We start from the raw sequence: 14,828 nt of genomic DNA, 5'->3' as shown, positions 1-14,828 counted from the left end.
GGAAAATCCCATGGACGGAGGAGCCTGGAAGGCTGCAGTCCATGAGGTTGCTAAGAGTCGGGCAGGACAGAGCAACTTCACTTTCACTTTTCACTTTCATGCATTGGAGAAGGAAATGGCAACCCACTCCAGTGTTCATGCCTGGAGAATCCCAGGGACAGGGGAGCCTGGTGGGCTGCCGTCTTTAGGGTCGCACAGAGTCGGACGCAACTAAAGCGACTTAGCAGCAGCAGAGCACCAATTAGGTGTTGAACAAGTTGTTGAGGGCCCCATTCCTGTGGTATTCATTCTAGGAAGGGAGGAAATAGATAATTGAGTGAATAAAAGAGTTTTGTTGATAAGTGAAATAAGATTAAACAGGGCAAGTGATTGGGATTTGGGTGTTTCACTTAAGATTAGAGGGGTGGGGAGGCTCTCTTAGAGGCATTGACATTTAAGCTGAAATCTAAGCTGAAATTGTTGGTAGAAATCATGATGACAGGAGGGAAGACCAGTCCAGGCAGTGGGAACAGCAAATGCAAATACCCTGAGGCAGCGTGACTGGTGAAGAACAAAAATGCAGCCGCGGGTGTGGCTGGAGTGTGAAAGGAGAGAAGCAGGAAATGAGGTCAGAGAGACCTGCAAGGTCAGCCTTCGAAGGGCTTTGTACATTTATATACCACAGGCCTTGGTGCTACTCCTGTGGGTCTGTGCCTCTAAATGTAGATACATTTTTATCTCATTCCATTCATTATTTGCAATAAACCCCTCTTTTAGAATTCATGTGATGATACACATTAAATTATCTAGTATAGGCCCCACCATGTACTAATATTAGAGTAGTTCTCAGGTTGTTTTCTCCTAAGGTAGGGATTCTCAGATGTGTTCAGGTGTCAGTACATCTGGCCATTGTGGTGTGGTTTTTAGAACAACATGAAATATTGTAATAATCAGTTCCACCTCTGCACAAGGATACATATTCTCAGTAGAAAAAAATACATATACTCTGAGTATATATATTATATATATTTTGATATTTGCATCACAAGAAGTAACCATACATAAAAATTTTAATCCTCATTTCCAGGTTTTCTTATTGGTGTTTATTAGCTGGTATTTCCTAACAGACAAACTAAAAAAATTATTGAAGAAAACTTAAACCTGAGAAAAAAATATCCATTAGCTCTGTGTGTGTGTGTGTGTGTATCTGTGTATCTGTGAATTTATGTTGGTACTGGAAGATCAGTGGTTGCAGTTTTCTGTCTTCTCTATTCCACAGGGTCTAAAGGCAAAAGTTAGGTAAAGCCATAACAGAGGAAAACTTTGGCTTCCCAATTTTTTATTAGTAGCAGTAAACACTTAGAACTGTGTGCTTCCTACAGGGACTGAAAAGTAGGGGTCAACTTTTTTCTCTTTCATGACCTAGGAGGAAGAGAGACTCCATCAGAGACTCCTGGGGAAAGCAGTAGAATTATGGGAAGCAGAATCTCTAGCTAGTGGAAGAGAAGACAATGGGTGACCAGTCTTCCCAAGGCTATTTGGGGAAGAATTTTCCCAGAGAGTTATATCAATATACGGTGCAAGCCCTCCTCTAGTTGTTAATACCCAAGTCCCTGGAAGCATATTCCTGTCCCTCAGGGCCCACCTGTTTCTTACCTGAGAGGCCTGTTCACATCCTCTGCCTTAGACTGAGGGAGTCATTAGCAGTGACCTGGAGCTGGGGGAGAGCCAGGCCCTGTGTGAGACAAGTGGGAGGAAGGAGAGGGGAGCTGTTTCTTCAGTTGGTCCAAGTTGGAAGTCTGAATTAGTTTAGCTATAGAAATTGTGTTCTAATAGTGTGACTAGGTGATTAGCTACAATGATTAATTAGTTAATTGAGTGATTAGCTATATCAGTATTAACATATTGTTTCAGGTATTTTATTTGGGGGAATGGAACGGTGGGGAAAGTTATGACTAACCTAGATAGCATATTCAAAAGCAGAGACATTACTTTGCCAACAACGGTCCGTCTATTCAAGGCTATGGTTTTTCCTGTGGTCATGTATGGATGTGAGAGTTGGACTGTGAAGAAAGCTGAGCGCCAAAGAATTGATGCTTTTGAACTGTAGTGTTGGAGAAGACTCTTGAGAGGTCCCTTGGACTTCAAGGAGATCCAACCAGTCCATTCTAAAGGAGATCAGTCCTGGGTGTTCTTCGGAAGGACTGATGCTAAAGCTGAAACTCCAGTACTTTGGCCACCTCATGCAAAAAGTTGACTCATTGGAAAAGACTCTGATGCTGCGAGGGATTGGGGGCAGGAGGAGAAGGGGACGACAGAGGATGAGATGATTGGATGGCATCACCGACCCCATGGACATGAGTTTGGGTGAACCCTGGGAGTTGGTGATGGACAGGGAGGCCTGGTGTGCTGCGATTCATGGGGTCGCAAAGAGTCAGACACGACTGAGCGACTGAACTGACTGACTGAACCTATGGTGGGGAGGATGTAAATGATTTGGAATTGGAAACTGCTTTATTAAATTGACGAAACTTTGATCCTCCATGGTGTCCCATTGTAAGATACGTTTTCCATAAAATTGGAAAAATAGCTGAAATAGATAAATATCAGTTTTCTGATGTCAAATGTAACTGATGCTATCTCAGATCACCAGTGTATTAAAAAGGAGAAAAAAAATTAACATTCTGTGTTCTATTCTCATCAATATAATCTTTTACCACCATGTTACTGTAGGTGTCTGATTAAACAAAATTTAATCAAAAGGTCCTGGACAGTTCCAAAGAGTCCCAGCTTTATTTTAGGCCAGGCTACCTAGTAACCGCTAGTTCATCCAGATCCCAAGCAGAAAGCTCAGCAGGCTGGGAGTTTCTAAAGCCCCGGAGCATGATGATTTCTTTTGAATCATGAAAGAGAAGTTCAGTTATAGTTTGTGTTAAGTGAATTTTTATTTCCTTCTTTGAAAATTGCTACATATATCCTATGTGGAAATACCCAACCAGACATTGAAAGTGGTAGGAAAATTGTTTTCACAAAATATATGGAACAGGCCAACCCTAGTGGTAGGGTTGAAGATTGGCCCAGCAACTCAAAGATTACAGGGAAAGTGCCCTAGAAACTGGGGAACTCTGTAGAGAGAAAAAAAATTCATCCAGATATATCTCTAAGTGAAAAAAATCAAGTCAATGGATAATATATTGATATTATGATGCTCTCTGTATTAAACCAAATCTATATGTAGCAAAGGGTCTAAGAGAATGGGGATTACTTCTGGGGAGTGTCAAAGGGAAACTTACTTTTCACCCTTCAGGTCTTTGGTTTTGTTTGCATCTTTATAGGGAACATGTACTATTTTTGTTAAGAATAAAAGAAAAAAAAAGGGAACTTCCCTGGCAGTCCCATGGTTAAGACTCCACCTTCCAGTGCAGCGGGTGTGTGTTTGATCCCTGGTCTGGGAACTGGGATGCCACATGCTGCAGGGAATGGCCAAAAATTAAAAATGAATAAGTAAACATAACATTGTAAATCAGCTGCAGTAAAAATTCAAAAAAGAAAAAAGTTAAAGATTGCAAGAGACTAAATAAGAGCAATAGTTTTGCCCTGTTGAGCTGACAGTAAATGGAAGGTGCTATTCTGCAGCTAGAGTGTGATGTGTGGATGTGTGTATATATGTGAGTGTACTCACTCAGTGGTGTTCAACTGTTTGTGACTCCATAGAACCTCACTTCCATGTCCTCTAGAGTTTCCAGGGGCCAAGGCAGCTAGACATGTAGACTCCACGATGGACTTCAGTGACATGCACAGGTGGAGTTTGCATGTGGCTGTTTTACTGATGTAACTGCAATTGACCTTTGTATAGCATGGATTTGAACTGCATGGGTCACTTATACCCAGGTATTTTTCAAGAGTTAATAGTACATTACTACATGGGCCATGGTTGGTTGAATCCACGGATGCAGAGGAATCTTGGATATAGAGAGCTGACCATAAGTTACATGTGGGTTAACTCCTGTGCTGTTCAAGGATCAACTGTTATATATAGACTTAGAACAATAGTCTTTTATTTTTATTTACATTTATTTATTTGGCCAAGTGGCTGTGGAATTTTAGTTCCCTAAGCAGGGATTGAACCCAGGCTTTTGGCAGTGAAAGCTCAAGAGTCCTAATCACTGGACTTCCATGGAATTCCCAACAGTCTTTTAAATTAAAGAAATATCAAAACATGGGCTAATCCATGCTAACAGCTGTGCCTTTGGTGCACACAGGTATCCACATCTGTTTGCACTAAAACGGTCTCAGAGAGAATCAGACATAACCATTCTCAGTTTATAGGATTCTGCAGGGAAAACTATACAAGACACATAAGTTTTTGTTTTCTTCCTGTTGTCACCTGGAAGAGTAATATCTTCATTATATCCTTTTATTTGAGGCTCTTAAAGAAGAATACCACATTAAAAGCTGAAATCTCATATTTGCAAACCAGTGGAGATATTAGCGGTATCAGCATTTTAATGTCTTATTAGCGAGATGAGAAGAAAGGCAAAACTCATTCATTTGACATACAAGCATACCTCCTTTTATTGTGCTTCTCTGTATTGAATTCTCAGAGACTGAATCTTTTACAAATTGAAGGATTTTGGTAACCCTGTGCTGACCAAGTCTATCAGCACTGTTTTTCCACCAGCACTTGCTCGCTTTGTGTCTCTGTATCATGTTTTGGTAATTCTTGTAATATGTTTGTTTTGGTGATTTCTGGTCAGTGACCTTTGATGATGATGTTGTAATTGTTTTGGGATGCCATCAACCACACCCTGACAAGACTGCAAACTTAATTGGTAAATGTTGTATGTGTTCTGACTGCTTCACTTGCTGACTTTTCTCCAGCCCTCTTCCTCTCCTCAGGGCTCCCTATTGAAATTAGCCCTACAGTGGCCTCTAAGGAAGAGTCACAGGTCTCTCACTTTAAATAAAAAAACCAAGAATGTTCACATTTAGTGAGGAAGGCATGTTGAAAGCCTAGATGGGCCAAAAGTTAGGCATCTTGCATCAAATAGTAGCCAAGGTGTGAATGTTCTAATCCAGAGCAAAGGCCCTAACTCTCTTCAGTTCTTTGAAGGCTGAGAGAGGCGAGGAAGCAGCAGAAGAAAAGTTGGAAACTAGCAGAAGTTGGTTGGTTCGTATGGTTTAAGGAAAGAAGCCGTCTCTTTAACATAAAACTAAAGAAGTAGCAGGTGCTGATAGAAGATGCTGTAGCAGGTGCTGCAGAAGCTGCAGCAAGTTATGCAGACCTACTAAGATAATTCAGGAAGGAGGCTACACTGCGCAACAGATTTTTGGTGTAGATGAAACAGCCTTCTATTGGAAGAAGATGCCATTTAGGACTTGCATAGCGAGAGAGGAGAAGCCAATGCCTCAAGTCAAAGGACAGGCTGACTTTCTTGTTAGGGGCTAATACAGCTGGTGACTTTAATTTTAAACCAGTGCTCATTGACCATTCTGAAAATCCTAGTTCCTTTAAGAGTTATTCTAAGTATTCTGGCTGTGTTCTATAAATGGGACAATAAAGCTTTGATAACAGCACATCTGTTTTACAACAAACTGTTGAATATTTTAGGCCCACTGTTGAGAGCTACTACTCAGGAAAAAAAAGGCCTTTCAAAATATTGCTGCTCACTGACAATATACCTGCTCACCCAAGAGCTCTGATGAAGATATACCATAAGATTCACATTGATTTCATGCTTGCTAGCACAGCATCCATTCTGCAGCCCATGGATCAAGGAGTAATGTCAACTTTCAAGTCTTGTTATTTAAGAAAGACATTTCTTAAGGCTACAGCTACCAAAGAAAGTGATTCCTCTGATGGATCTGGCCAAAGTAAATTGAAAACTTTTTGGAAAGGATTCACCATTCTAGATGCCATTAAAAATGTTGGTGATTCATGGAAGGAGATCAAAATATCAACACGAATAGGAGTTTGGAAGAAGTTGATCCAGACCTCATGGATGACCTGAGGGGTTCAGGACTTCAGTGGAGGAAGTAACTGAAGTTGTGGTGGACACAGCAAGAAAACTAGAATTAGAAGTTGAGCCTGAAGATGTGATTGAATTGCTGCAGTCTCATTAGAAAACAATAATGGATAAGGAGTTTCTTTTCATGGATGATCAAAGGAGTTAGCAATTTTTTGGCAATAATACATTTTTTAATTAAAGTGTGTACATTGTCTTTTAGACATAATGATTTGCATACTTAATAGGCTACAGGACAGTATAAACATAACTTTTACATTCATTGAGAAACAGAAATTCATCTGACTCAGTTTATTGCAAATATTTGCTTTATTTTGGTCGTCTAGAACCAAACTTCCAAAATCTCCCAAGATCTGCCTGTACTTTTCAGTTCAGTCTAGCTCTGTTACTCAGTCATGTCCGACTCTTTGCAACCCCATGGACTGCAGCTCACCAGGCTTCCCTGTCCATCAGCAACTTCTGGAGTTTGCTCAAACTCCTGTCCATCGAGTCAGTGATGCCATCCAACCATCTCATCCTCTGTTGTCTCCTTCTCCTCCTGACTTCAATCTTTCCCAGCATCAGGATCTTTTCCAGTGAGTCAGTTCTTCACATCAGGTAGCCAGAGTACTGGAGCTTCAGCTTCAGCATCAGTTCTTCCAATGAATATTCAAGACTAATTTCCTTTAGGATAGACTGGCTGGATCTCCTTACAGTCCAAGGGACTCTCAAGAGTCTTCTCCAACACCACAGTTCAATTTGGCATTCAGCTTTCTTTATAGTCCAGTTCTCACATCCATACATGACTACTGGAAAAACAGTATCTTTGACTAGACGGACCTTTGTTGGCAAAGTAAAGTCTCTGCTTTTTAATATGCTGTCTAGGTTGGTCATAGCTTTTCTTCCAAGGAGCAAGCGTCTTTTAATTTCATGGCTGCATTACAGGCGGATTCTTTATCAGCTAAGCCACCAGGGAAGCCCGCCTGTACTTTTAGACTATACAAAAATTACTGAAGGAAAAGCATGATAATTTTTTATCAGAAAACATTTTAATTGCTTTTTAAAATTGTGTGCCTTATTTAATTCCCATAATAGAGCCATAAATAGGTGCTTACCTAAATAACGTATCCTCTCTCCCTCCCTTCTATTAAGATTGAAAAGGCCAAACCCATTAAATGTGGAACATTTGGTGCAACATCTTTACAGCAGAGATATCTGGCCACTGGAGATTTTGCTGGAAACCTTCATATATGGTAAGATTATTTCATCAGTGTGAAGACAGAAGCAGTTTCTTTGATAGTTGTGTTAGGCTTCCACTGAAAGAATTCTAAGATGTTTTTTGTTAAATTTTAACTATTTATAAGAATATTGCAATTACCTTTTAATATATACTTTTAGATTTCACATTTCAAATCTATTTCAAAATACTAACATTTTTCTTTAGCTTTTTCAAATAATATTAATATTTGTTTCCACACATGCTGTTTAGTGCTAGCATTTAACACCTATATTTGTAATAAAGGGCTATTCCCTCATATAATGAAGGATACATTATATAACAATGCTCATGTATAACACTGAAAAATCAGATGTTGTTTACATTTTAAGAAGATATTTGGCATTACACAATAATATATTTTTGTATGTTTTAATTTGTTTAACATAGAACTCCCAGTTCATTAAACTTTTTTCTTTTTATGCTTTAACTTAGATCTGAGCACAACTTTTTAGGAACACATCTCTTGAGTAAATCAATACAAACCTGTTTTGAATAAGCAAAATCTCAGTAGTACCAAATGCTTTTAATTTTCATGTTTTACCTAGAGTTATTTCCTCATATTTAGAATTGAATGAATCAAAATTCCTCTGTAAAAACTTTTTAAGACTATCTCTTAATCATGTAAAGTATACAATAATGTTCTAGAGGACCTGTCTTCCCTACCTTGTGATCTTTTTTGATTCTAATTTAGAATCTGCTATTTTGTAACTGAGTTACTTTGGCATATTTATTTGTCTTAGAATCATAATATAGTATAGAATGAAGCTATTTTAATTCCATTTGCTTTAATTTCTTAATAATTAGCAGGCTTCCCAGGTGGAGCAGTGGTAAAGAATTTGCTTGCCAGTGCAGGAGATGCAAGAGATGCAGGTTCGATCCCTGGGTCGAGAAGATCCCCTAGAGTAGGAAATGGCAACCCCCTCCAGTTTTCTTGCCTAGAAAATTCCACGGACAGAGGAGCCTGGCCGGCTACAGTCCACAGGGTTGCAAAGAGTCAAACACGACTGAGCGATTGAGCACACATGCAATTAAGTTGGTGTTTACTAGAATGCAGAATGCATTAATTTTTACCTGCTGTGTCATGTACTTACAAAGAACTTAGAGAGAGACCAGTGTGAGTGTTATTTTTTTAAATAGATACATTTCAGCACAAAAGTGTGCAACAAATATAACAGTTGACTATCTTCCTAACGGAGCTTCCTAGTATAGGTATTACTGCTTTATTTTCATTGGTAAGTCATAATTTCATGTTAAAAGCACTGATGTTTCAAAGTCTATGTAAAGAGTAAACCAGTTCTTTTAAACAGAAGCTCAGTCCTCTTTAGTCTCTTGACGCTTTCACAATTAACGCCACAGATAAACATCACCTCTGAACCAGGTGAATGTCTCAAATTTTATTTGCAAGATTTTACTGATAAATCTAGGCCTAGTAGTAAGTTGAGGTTACATGTCATGAAGAACTAAGTTCATTAAAGAGAAAAAGTATAAGTATTGTTGAAAACTGACTTGCTGAAAAGAAATTTGGGTAGAGGCTCCAATACAAAAGCAGAAGGAGGGGTGTGGAATGGAGAGAGACAAGAGAAAGGTGTATTAGCATAACCTATTTGAGCCACTCAGCAGCCATAGATTCAGACACATAAAAGTAGGTGCTTTCCAGTACTCCCTTCACTTAACTAACCTAGAATTAGAGACTTCAGCTAGTTTGCCTGTAATATTTATTGTGATCAGCATGACGACAAACTGAACAGTGTAACTAGATGAAAATCAGTGTGGAACTCAGAAAATAATATTAAGGAAGAAATGTATACAAAGCAAACGCTACTCATGTTTTATCTCTCAAAAGATCTCAAGATCAAACTACCAAGGCCCACTTTGGAAACATTCTAAATCACTTTGAATTTACTCTGTATTTAAAGCAGTATTATCAGCCTTGGTGTACTAGAGAGTCAACAGTTTTGGGGCCCCACCCCAGAGATACTTGTGCATTATGTCTGGGGAAGAGCCTGTGAATCTGTATTTTTTTAAGAAACATCCCTGGTGGATTCATGTGCACAGGTCCTGGATCAGTCGTCTTTGAGGATCATTGAGTAAAATGGGCTCAGGGGTTAGAATTCCAAGTTGAATGATGACAGCTCTCACAGAGGCCTTGAAAGAAGCTAAAGTGTGGAGGAAAATTTGGAAGTAAATGTATAAATTACCTTAATTGAAAAACCCTTATTTTTTAATCAAAAATCTCAATATGGCCTGCATTCTTAGATTTGAGTAGTGAACTAAACATTTGGGGTGTGTATAAGTAAGAAGCTGTATTCTGTTCCAAATTCCAGGAATTTGGAAGCTCCAGAGGTCCCAGTGTATTCTGTAAAGGGCCATAAAGAAATTATAAATACTATAGATGGTGTTGGTGGACTTGGAATCGGGGAAGGGGCACCTGAAATTGTGACTGGTAGCCGAGATGGTAAGTCAGAATATTCTGTGTACATTATTATTATTATTTTTTTTTTAGTTAAGTCTCTGTGCAACAATATATGTGGAAGTCTTCCTCAATCTTTGACCCCCTAAATCTATTTTTTTTGATGGGCAAGTTTGATTGTATATCCCTCAATTGTTTCAGGCTTTGGGGAGATTTTGAGATAGAGGCATAGCACTTACTATTTTAGTCTTGAGCTAGTTCAGCTATTAACAACCATAGTTTCCTCTGAACCTTGAGGATTTAAAAGTCTCTAGAAATTTTTGAGGTAGCTGACGATATACTGTGGGTGGCAGCTTTTCATTTTCTTTTTTTAAAAAGCAGAATTAGTACTTGTGAAAATTGTCATATTGACAGCTGGTTGAACATTGCAGTCTGTGGTCTTTCCGCTGAGCTTTGCAGGAAGCTTCCGGAGCTCCAACTCTGCTTTTCCCCCGCAGTGACCAACAAGCAACAGGCCTTTTGGGGTCCTGAGCTGTTGTGACTATAACAGAGTCAGAATTTTTGTTGCTGCAGAAGGGGGACCTAAGTGATTGGTATCTTTATTGGTTTGGCTAGGTTTTTTTAATGCTCAAGACCATGAAGAAATTGTTTTCACAGAAAAGTGGAATTTAATTTTCTAACAGTTTCTTAAGAGCAGCTGTGTTTTAGAAATCAAATATTTTTTCCAATCATAGAAGCAGTATGGAATATAGAAGGAAAAATTACAGTCTACCACACTAGCATAAATATCAGGTTGGTTTTCCTTTCCAGTCTAAGATACAATTTATTAATTAACACTGTTTTATCAGGGTTAATATGGTTTAGTTTTGTTCTTTCTTAGTCTGTTTGTTCTTTTGGCTTCACTAGGGCATGCGGACTAGAAATTGAACCTGTGCCTTTAGTAGTGGAAGTAAGGGAGTGCTAACCACTGGACCGCCAGGGAATTCCCAGTTTTCTCAATTTTGTATCTTAATCTTTTTATATTTAATGTTTTGTCATATGATATTGCTGTTTTGGTGTGGTCTTCATAAGTATCATTTTGATGCTTTATAATATTCCATCCTATGAATGTATCACAGTTCCTTAGCGATGCCCCTGTTAATGAGCATTCGATTTGCATTAAGGTTTTATTTGTTGTTTTGGGAGACTGACAATGAAATGAGTATCATCATGAATGTAACTCTTGGAATAATCATATTTTATCATTTAAGAAACTTGTCAAACTTCCCAAAGTACCTATTTACCATTATCAGCTATGGTAGATGAGGTAGATTGCCAGTCTACCCACCAGCATTGATTCCTTTCTCCCCCTAATTTTAGAGATAAAAATGCTATCCTGTCCTGACTTGCATTAACGTCTCTCTGTATTTGTTTTTTTAGTTAATTTTGCTTTGCAGATTATCTATTTATGTTCTTTGTTCATTTAACTATTACAAGCTTAGTGTTACCAATTTTTATGAGTTCTCTCATGTATAACATGCATGCTCAGGCATGTCCAACTCTTTGTGACCCCCATGGATTGTGGCCCACCCAGACTCATCAGTCCATGAGATTTTTCAGGCAAGCATGCTGGAGTGGGTTACCATTTCCTATTCCAGGGGATCTTCCCAACCCAGGTGTCTCCTGCACTGGCAGGCAGATTCTTTACCACTGAGCCACCAGGGAAGTGCATAGAGAAATTACAATAACTTACACATTTATAGGAAATTTATTTTTCCTTGAAGTAACCTTTATAATGACCAACTTTATCCTTGGCCATAAATCTACTGAAATATCTCCCCTTTTCCTGCATTTATTATCCTTTTCAAGGATTTTTTTTAACCCTTTTCCTGTTCTCACTTGGGTACTTGCCTTTTAACCATTTTATTACATGTCTTTGTGTTTCTCAAAATCAGTGACACTAGTTAGTTTTCCCATAACTTGCATTAAAATGAGGGAGTTAAAATTAAATTGAGAAGAATTATTGGTTACTTTTATTAACTTCTTCCTTCTTTACTGTCATGGGGAAATTAAACTGAATTGTATATGAAATGGTATTCTAAAGCTTCATATAAGAAATCATAGGTGTAAAAATTAGTTTATTTATATGTATAAGAAAAATGCCAATGATATATGGGTACTAAGGAGAAAACATTAAAATGACACTTGCTTTATTCTAAATAAATAGTACATTTGTTTTAGGCTTAAATCAAGAAAGTAAGGCATGGTTTAAATTACATAACATTGTGTTTACCTTATCAGTCATACCTTGTTGATGACTTAAGAACAGTTGTTAGCTTTGTTGTGTATCTACTAGTTGGAAATCAAGGCAGATGGTATAACATGTGGGTTGTATCTCTTATATTAAGTACAACTTGCCCAATAACAAGTCAGAAATACGTGACTATTCTTCAGATATTGTAACATCTATAATATCTCCATGTACATAGGAAGCCATGTGAAGAGAATGCAGAAAGAAATGCCATCATTCACTATTGAATTTTGCCAACTCCTTTTTTTTTTCTGTCAGGAACCGTAAAGGTGTGGGACCCAAGGCAGAAAGATGATCCTGTTGCTAATATGGAACCTGTGCAGGGGGAAAACAAGAGAGACTGTTGGACTGTGGCATTTGGTAAATTACCGAAGGACTCTTACACCTGAAATACCAGATTATAAAAAGCACAGTGCTTTAGGAAAGTCCTGATAGTCGGTTTAGAATCTCTTGTGTACATTATTCTGGCAGTTTATCGAGGCAAATAGACATAGTGATTGGGCCTGGGTTTGAATTCTCACTGTGCTACTTACTGGCTTTGTGACCTGGGGCAAGTTATCAGGCTTCTCTGATTTTTGCTTGCTTCATTTATAAAAAGGAAGTCATAATAGAATTTACTTAATAGTATTGTTATGAGGATTCAGAGTTAATACAGGTAAAATGCTTGGAACTGTGCTTAGATATCAAGTGTTCAAAAATATGGACTATTATTATTTATTTCTGTTTAACTTGGTAATATTGACCTAGTTGAGAGCCAAATGCCGTTAGTGAAATTAAGTAGAGCCTTAGATGGTAACCTAACCAATCTTACATTATGCTCTACACAGTGTGTTTATTTTCTAAAAATAGTTACACTGTTACAAAATTATATCTTACAAATTTTATAACCATGTTCCTCTATCAATATACTTTTAAAACTAAATTACCACTGAAATTGGGAGATTTCTATGTGTATATATTATAATTAGTATTTGTGTGTGTATAAGTAACGATATAAACCAAAAACATGCACACTTGGGAAGAAATTTCAGAATTAATGTTTAGAATCATCATATAAAATTTATGTAATAATTAAAAAATAATTAACTTTGGGTCCATTAAAGGCTTTTTAATCATTGTTCTAAGGGATGTAAGTACAGTTTTAAATATAGGACATTAAATTTAAAGAAAGGACATTTATCCGAAGCAGACTCTTATTTTAACTTAAAGAACCTGGTAACTTTAATAAAAAGCGCTACAAGTATGAAAAGTGATACATTAATTGTATCACTCGTACAAGGTCAGAGGGATAAAAGGTCACAGAGGCATGGATCAATACAGAAGGAATCCCAAGGGAGGCAAAAGAACATATTGCCCTCAGTCCAAGGACATGTAGGATTTGAAACACTGAAATTGGGAGATTTCAAGCACTGGAAGAAGAGTATGTAGAAGGAATGGAGGTAGGAATAGCCTTAAAGATGGCACGTGGCCACAGCCAGAGGTGTGTAGATGGTCTGGAGGTAGCGGTAAACCTTTGAAGGCTTCTGCAAGGATGAGATAGGATCAGAGCTTTAGCTTTACACTGTGGTCGTGTAGGCAGGAGGAGTGGCAGAGGAAATGTGAGTTCTGAAGCTCTTTGCAGTATTCCAGGAAATATGTAGGTTTAAGAAGCAGTGAGAATGGAACAGAGGAGTAAATTCAGAAATAATGTGGCAAAATAAATATAGTTTGGCAATTTTTTGGGAGATGAGGAACAAGGGAAAGGATTATGTCCAAAGTGACTGAATTTTGAGGTTGACTATGAAGTGAATGATGTATATTGAAGAAGTTCCACAGAGTATATGATAGTTTTTAAAGGAAGACGATGCCATCAGTTTTAGACATCAGGAGTTTCAGCTGCTGTCATGTCATCTCGGTGAACCCTCCAGTGGAAATGCAGGGCTAGAGTTCATAAAAAAAGGGAATAATCCAAAAATTCCTGGATCTGAGCAAGGTGAATTCAACTGCAGGTTGTAGATTGACTTCAACTGTGAGCATCTGATAACACCAGAACAACATTTTGCAAAATAAATAAGTTTAGTTTCCATTTGCATTCCAAGAAAGCATTGGAAGTATAACTGTATGTATTCTACCAAACTCTGCTATGCTTAAATCGTTAGTCTTTGCAAACAGAGTATAGAAAGAATATTTGTTTTCAATTTAAAATCCAGTAAACACTTTCATATATCTCTTGAGCACAGAATCTCAATAAAGAGCTTTTTTGGTAAACAATATCAGATACTAAATTAATAATCTTGGTGTCCTGTAGGATTAGTAAAATGAGATTCTATCCAATGTGACTTCTTCACCTGATTTGGTACAAGTTACCTGTGTAGTTTTGTAAGATTATTGTTTTGTTTGTTTTTTATTGGAGTATAGTTGATTTACAATGTTATGTTAGTTTCAGATGTCCATAAGTTTTTTAAGCAGCCTTCAAATCAGCATTTAAAAAGATCTGAAATATCATGTCCTGATTTCCAGGCAATGCTTATAATCAAGAGGAACGTGTTGTGTGTGCTGGCTATGACAACGGAGACATCAAGCTGTTTGATCTCAGAAATATGTCCTTACGGTGGGAGACAAATATAAAAAATGGGGTAATGTGCATTTACATTCTTTGCAGTTTCTCTGAATATCTTTTCCAAGTACCTCTGAACTACAAAAGGAAAGCACCCCTAATAACTCGTCTCAGTAAAACCCCTTTATGGATGGATGGTTCTTAACCTCTAGTGTCTGTGAAGTCCTTTGAGGATCTGATTAAAAATCAGGGCCGCTGTCTTCAGAAGGAGAACACACACCCAGGTGTGGTGTGACAGTGCCTAGTGGGTCACCGCCCCTGTAGCCCAT

At 37.9% G+C, this 14,828-nt stretch overlaps 1 protein-coding gene and 1 long non-coding RNA gene across 2 annotated transcripts in view; one reads left to right on the top strand and one right to left on the bottom strand.

Annotated features, from left to right (window-relative positions):
* WDR92 (WD repeat domain 92) overlaps window positions 1-14,828 on the top strand; it is a 29,147-nt gene that overhangs the window by 6,426 nt on the left and 7,893 nt on the right. Inside the window, exons 2-5 of the mRNA XM_027555660.1 lie at window positions 7,137-7,237; window positions 9,588-9,718; window positions 12,222-12,323; window positions 14,463-14,578. Coding sequence (XP_027411461.1) covers window positions 7,137-7,237; window positions 9,588-9,718; window positions 12,222-12,323; window positions 14,463-14,578 — 450 coding nt within the window. The remainder of the gene's footprint in view (window positions 1-7,136; window positions 7,238-9,587; window positions 9,719-12,221; window positions 12,324-14,462; window positions 14,579-14,828) is intronic.
* LOC113901384 overlaps window positions 167-14,828 on the bottom strand; it is a 29,586-nt gene continuing 14,924 nt past the window's right edge. The window contains exons 2-3 of the long non-coding RNA XR_003513405.1: window positions 1,636-1,714; window positions 167-289 (exon numbers count right to left, since the gene is read on the bottom strand). This is a non-coding gene — a long non-coding RNA (uncharacterized LOC113901384). The remainder of the gene's footprint in view (window positions 290-1,635; window positions 1,715-14,828) is intronic.

This window comes from Bos indicus x Bos taurus, chromosome 11 (genome assembly GCF_003369695.1).
Source record: "Bos indicus x Bos taurus breed Angus x Brahman F1 hybrid chromosome 11, Bos_hybrid_MaternalHap_v2.0, whole genome shotgun sequence".
In the NCBI taxonomy this organism is placed as follows: domain Eukaryota; kingdom Metazoa; phylum Chordata; class Mammalia; order Artiodactyla; family Bovidae; genus Bos; species Bos indicus x Bos taurus.
The sequence above is the reverse complement of the archived record's forward strand: the minus strand, read 5'-3'. Positions and strand labels throughout refer to the sequence as shown.